This window comes from Medicago truncatula, chromosome 6 (genome assembly GCF_003473485.1).
Source record: "Medicago truncatula cultivar Jemalong A17 chromosome 6, MtrunA17r5.0-ANR, whole genome shotgun sequence".
Classification (NCBI taxonomy): Eukaryota; Viridiplantae; Streptophyta; class Magnoliopsida; order Fabales; family Fabaceae; genus Medicago; species Medicago truncatula.
In genome coordinates this window covers 3,543,786-3,549,785 of record NC_053047.1, presented here as the reverse complement: position 1 = coordinate 3,549,785, position 6,000 = coordinate 3,543,786, and the positions used below count along the sequence as shown (strand labels likewise).

The window sequence follows — 6,000 nt, the reverse complement described above, 5'->3', positions numbered from 1 at the left end:
GTTAAGGGACTAAAAAAGCATTTAAGCCAAAAAATATATATTAGAAACTCTAAAAAGTTTACTTCAAAAGAATACTAATCTTCCAATTAATTAACTAAAGAATTATTGTTGGTGAATACACTTCTGTAGAGTTGATCCTATAATATGGAGAATTTCTTAACATAGTTTGCCCAATTTGATTGTGCTCATTTACTTTAAATATTGAATGAAATTGTTTAGCCATAAAAAAAAATAGGCTTAATTGCTTACACCAACAGTATTGAATTTTAACTCTAAATTGAAATTGATAGACTCTAAAAGCTATAACTATAGAAACTAATGAATTCTAAGCTAAGAAGAAGAAGAAGAAAGGAACTAGCTACAAAATAAAACATGAGTTTCTTCATTCATTTTGGCTACCTTTACCAAAGGGAATAATAATACATTGTATATCTATTCTAAGTAAATTCTAGCCATCCAAGTGTCCTTATCTTAAGGATCCTATGAACATTCTAGAAAACATAATAATATAAAAAATAACTACTAATATTTTTTTTTTTTTTGACAAATCTACTAATATATATCTAAATACTATAATTAGACTATTTCAAAAAAAAAAAAAACTAATAATTCACTAATTTGATTAACTTTTAAGTCCACTATATATTTAGCTAGGTTTATCAAGGGATCAATATAATTTTGAAATTCCCATGTTTATGGGAGACTATTACAACTTACACAGAAAAATAAAAAAAAAAAAAAGGAAAACTAAAAGGGTTTCAAAACTTAAAAGGAGTATTGATTAAGGAATAAATACAAGTACTTATTTTGAGGATAATAGTTTAACACTTGTTTTTGTACCAAAATAGTTAAGTGTATCATTCTAAATAAATTTATCTCATTTGATTTCTTAATCAATACAGATAGTTGTTAATGTTCTTCAAAGACATTGTAAGTTTAGCAAAAAAACAAAGACATTAAGTAAATGATATGGAATTAATTGTAGAAAATGATGATATTATAACATCAATATTGGAGTGGAATATACACTTCTTACACCACAAGAGTGTTGAAAACCAAAGAGAGATTCAATTAGGCTTAGTCCTAGAACTAAGAAAAAAGCTAGATTCCCAAGTTCTTACAAAATTGAAAATCCAAAACATAGTCACAATAATTTCAAAATATATAATTAATTTCACTAAGACCAACTTTCTCTTGACAAGCACCATCATCTAGAAGCCATTTTTCAAGCATAGAGAAAGGCATAATTTCACCAATATTTTCAGGTTTGCTCTCATCTTGAAAAAGAGTAGTAGAATCAGAATTTGATGAATCAAAAGACTCATAACCAAACAAAGATTCAAAAGTCTCAGATAATTCAACACTTGTTGACCCTTTTTCCATTCCTTCACTAGAAGCACTAGTCTCATAATTTTGTGTCACATTTGTGTTATTACCATTCGATCCTTCTTTAGGTTTATTTTTCATCCAACCTTTCAACAAACGAGCTATGTTATCAGCACTTGATGCATAAGACAAAGATTGAGTTGTAGGTTTTGTTGAACAAAAAGAGCTTTCACTTGAAAAATTTGATTCAAGTGGTAACATTAAGTTGCTACTAGAAGTGCTTTTTTCTGGTTGAAGAGCTTCACTAAGTGCTTTTTTGGCCATGTGAATATCAGTTTGAAGTCTTCTTTCCCATTGTCCTCTAGCTATTGGTTGAGAAACTGAGAATTCATCATGACCTAAACATGATTCAGAAGAAGTACTTGTTTCCAATTTTTTCAGCTTTTTCTTCAAATAAGTGTTCCAATAGTTTTTTATGTCATTGTCTGTTCTTTGTGGAAGGTATGCAGCTATGGCAGCCCATCTGTACAATAATCAATGTGATGCAATTAATTAGCATGTGAAAAAAAGTACTTTTCCTAGACAAAGTACTCAAAATAACAATTTTGATGAAAAATAAAAGTAATTAAATTTTACTTTATTATATATTTTTGTGAAGAAAAAAAAATTACTTTGACATGTGCTAGGTTTTGTAAAAAATCATTTGCAACTACGATTTGAGTCGTGACATCAACATTTTAAATATCTTTTTAAATCGTGTTGTGAACGCAATTTAGGTTACATAAGTCGTATTCAATTGTGATTCTCGAGAAGTTAGAGATTGTGATGCAACCACATTTATGAGAGTAATTTAAAAACTTTTGTATATTATTCAAAAATTAAAAAACTAGGTGGTTATGGTAGAAAAAGAGGTTGAAGAATAATCAATGAATATACCTGTTTCCTAAAAGAGCTTGAAGATGAATAATCATTTTCTCTTCTTGGTCAGTGAAGTTACCCCTTTTGATTCCTGGCCTTAGATAATTTGTCCATCTAAGTCTGCAACTCTTACTACACCTTAACAAACCTGAAAAATCAAAACACAAAAATAAAAACTATTAATTTGAAATCACAACCTTAAAAGAATTAAAATCTCCTTTGATTATAGTTTCATAAAACAAGATATAAAAATAAAATTTTAAAAAATAAACAATGATAAATTTCAACAAAAAAAAACTATATCAAGTAACCTTAAAAGAATCAAAATTTCCTATGATTATGGTCTATAAAACAAGACAAAAAATTGACAAAATTACAAACAAAAAAACTATTTCAAATCACAACCTAAAAGAATCAAAATTTCTTTGATAATGGTCTAATTAAAAAACAAAAATTAAAAAACATTGATAAGTCACTAAAATAGACTATTAATTTCAAATCACATCATTAAATAAATCAAAATTTCTTCAATCATGATCTTATAAAACAAGAAAAAAAAACTTTGATAAAATCATTTAAGAGAGTGGAAATAGAAGAGTAAGTAATTAACTAATTACCAGTATTGGTAGGAACAGCTTTCCAATTTCCAGGACCATGTTCTTGAATATAAGAAACCAAAATGATATCTTCTTCAGGAGTCCAAGGTCCTTTTTTCACACCTTCTTTATCACAACATGGTGGTCTAACCATTTTTTTTTCCTTGTATACTCTTTTTTCTCTTTTTTCAAAAATCTATATGTTTCTTCACAAATATAGCTTTTTTTTTCCTCTTACTGTTAGCTACTTAGGAATGTGTTGAGGCAAGAGTCAAAATGAAAGGGTGTATAAATAGGGGAAGAAAATTAAACAAAGGGTGCAAATAGTCAAAAGTTGACAGCAAAAGCATTAACTGTTGTCATAAGGATGTAAAGAAGACATGGAAAAAGTCAGCTCAAGTGGAGTAGTAATAAGCTCTTTGTGAGTCTCAAAACCGCGTTGTGCATTCAATGTGACTGCACTGGGAAAGCTCAATTATCTACTTTTTTAAGTCTCTAAAATTGTATGCTAGCATTAATGTTTATGTGAGGTATGAAAGGTGTTGCATGGTGGTGAGGTGACTTTGGCCAACCTATAACTTTTTTCGTATTATTTGTGTTTATACCTATATGCCCTTCTTTGTATGCTTGTGAATAGTAGTTGAGTTCACCATAGTAGTTTTTTAAAGTTATAGTATAGTGGTCAAGTTATCACTAACCTAAGTTACTCTAAGTTAGGAAAAAAAAAATAGTTTAAGAAAAATTAAATTAGGGCAAGTTAGACTCTAAACAAAAATCATAGTAGTTTTTTTAAAAGAAATAGTATAGTGGTCAATTAGGGCAAGTTAGTCTCTAAACTAAAATCATAGTAGTTTTTTTTTAAAGAAATAGTGGTTAATTTATGACTAACCTAAACTACTCTTGGTTAGAAAAAAAAACACAAGTTTTAGTTTAGGAAAAAAATAAATTAGGGTAAGTTAGTCTTTAAACTAAAATCGTAGTAGTTTTTTTTTAAGGAAATAGTGGTGAAGTTATCACTGACTTAAATTACTCTTAGAAAAAAGACAAGTTATAGTTTATAAAAAGCTAACCTAAATTAGGGCATGTTAGTCTCTAAACCAAAAACCGTAGTAGTTTTTTTTAAAGAAATAGTGGTCAACTTATCACTAACCTAAATTTAGTAGGGCAACTTATAATCATAGTAATTTTAGTTTTATGAAAAATTAAATTAGGGCAACTTAATTAGTCTCTAAGCTAAAACCATAGTAGTTTTCTAAGGAAATAGTGGTCAAGTAATCACAAACCTAAATTACTCTTAGTTAGAAAAAAACACAAGTTCTAGTTTATGAAAATTTAAATTAGGGCAAGTTAGTCTCTAAACTAAAATTCAATCAGACTATCCATTAAGTATTTACTGTACTATTTAGGTAACGACGTGACATTAATGTTGTTTATCGTGTGTGATTTTTGTAATGGGTGAGAATCAAACTAAAAAATTTGTGGATGCGATCTGGATCGTGATGTTAGGGTTTCCAATTCCTCTAATATTGTAACTTCATTGAATTTGAGGTCATCGTATATAGTTTTAAAAATTGGTATGCACATGCAATCTAAAATGTGTCATTAAGATTTTTTATGACACCGTTTTATCAAATTTCCAATCTAGCACAATAGAAAAAACACAATCAACCGATTCAAAAACCCGATCAGTTGAATACGAAGAGAAGAAAAGTGATTCTTTTTAAATTAATTCAATTGATTTTTGGTTCCCAGAATGAAAACCAATCAAATCCGTTCCAAATTTGAATTAAAAATCAAATACATATGAACACTCTAGTTATCAAATTGATTGGATGATCTAGTCAAAACCAAATACTAAATTGATTGGATGACATTTTCTTCTCAAAACTCATTTTCTTGATAGGTTTTTCTTCTCAAAACTTATTCAATCCAATCTACACACACCCTAGTTATCACGACTGATTTTATTTTAGTTTTTTTTCTACTACATAATAACTGATTTGAAACCTTTAATTGTGAAGTCTAAGTGACCTGCGGCAGCCCTTTCTCTTTCAACTTATCTATAACTACATCAATTGACTTGTATTTGTACAATATTAATTTCATATTTGACATTTTTGACACATAATTTTGTCCCATGCTTCTTTGGAAAGGGATAAAGAGATCATTATCGTGTGAATTTGTGCTTATGTTATTGACTTCTTTTTCTTGAGTAAATGTTATTGACTATTTTTGTTTTAATATGGCTTGTAAACAGACAAAATTCGCGTTATTTATTTGGAGAATATTTCTTTTAGTAAATTTCCATTTCTTGTTTGTAAAGAAATTAATACTCGGTTAGTACTACTGCTTTGACATAATATGAATAGGTCAAACTTTAGCTCATACTAGCATTGATAGGTTTTGTTAGTTTTTACAGTTTTAAATTCAAACTTTTTTGGGTACAAAATTCAAACTTTATTCTGCAAAAATAAGATCAAACTTAGTAATTAATTAACCAGTACACTAAAAAAATTAAGGCGTGTATGAATAGTTATCATTATTTCTCAGTTATCTCTTGTTTAATTTCTTGTATTACAGTAATATATAATTATTTACCAAAATATCCTTAACTATTTTATCATCAGTCTCTTGTGATGATTGACGAAAAATGTGGGTGAGTACTCAGTCTCAATTATACAAATTTGTTAGGTGGATAATTAATTAATACACTAAAATAGTAAAATGATGACATCCAATTAAAAAATTTATTTAAGGGTACTTTCATAAAATAAAAATCATATAAATTTCAGTAACGAAATTTTCAATCAAACTTCTAATTATTGATTGCAATACTTGATTTATATGTATTAAAAAACAAAATCAGTACTAGTACATTTTTTTATGAATGAGTACTAGTAAATCTTATAGAGAGTAAATATAAAAAACATTCATATCTGGTAAAAAAATAGTTATATAAATATTTATTTTATGAATTGAAGTAAAGCAAGCATAAATAAATTCTAAATAAGTTGAAAATCTTGAAAAATCAAGTGATTATGCTCAGGTGAGTAACAAGATCTTGTGAAAGATAAATTGGTTAGTCCATGTGAGCTTAACTCATCAATGATAGGAATATCGCATTTCATATACGGGAGTCAAAGTTCAAACCCTGAATTCC

General features: G+C 27.8%; 1 protein-coding gene across 1 annotated transcript; it reads right to left on the bottom strand.

The window, feature by feature from the left end:
• Positions 1–979: 979 nt before the first annotated feature.
• On the bottom strand, positions 980–3,375 carry LOC11412291 (transcription factor MYB30). Its single transcript, XM_003618440.4, has 3 exons — positions 2,862–3,375; positions 2,263–2,392; positions 980–1,849 (listed from the first exon to the last, which is right to left on the bottom strand). Exons 1-3 carry the CDS (start codon positions 2,992–2,994, stop codon positions 1,156–1,158), a joined length of 957 nt encoding a protein of 318 aa, XP_003618488.1. The 5' UTR covers positions 2,995–3,375; the 3' UTR covers positions 980–1,155.
• Between the last annotated feature and the right edge of the window lie 2,625 nt (positions 3,376–6,000).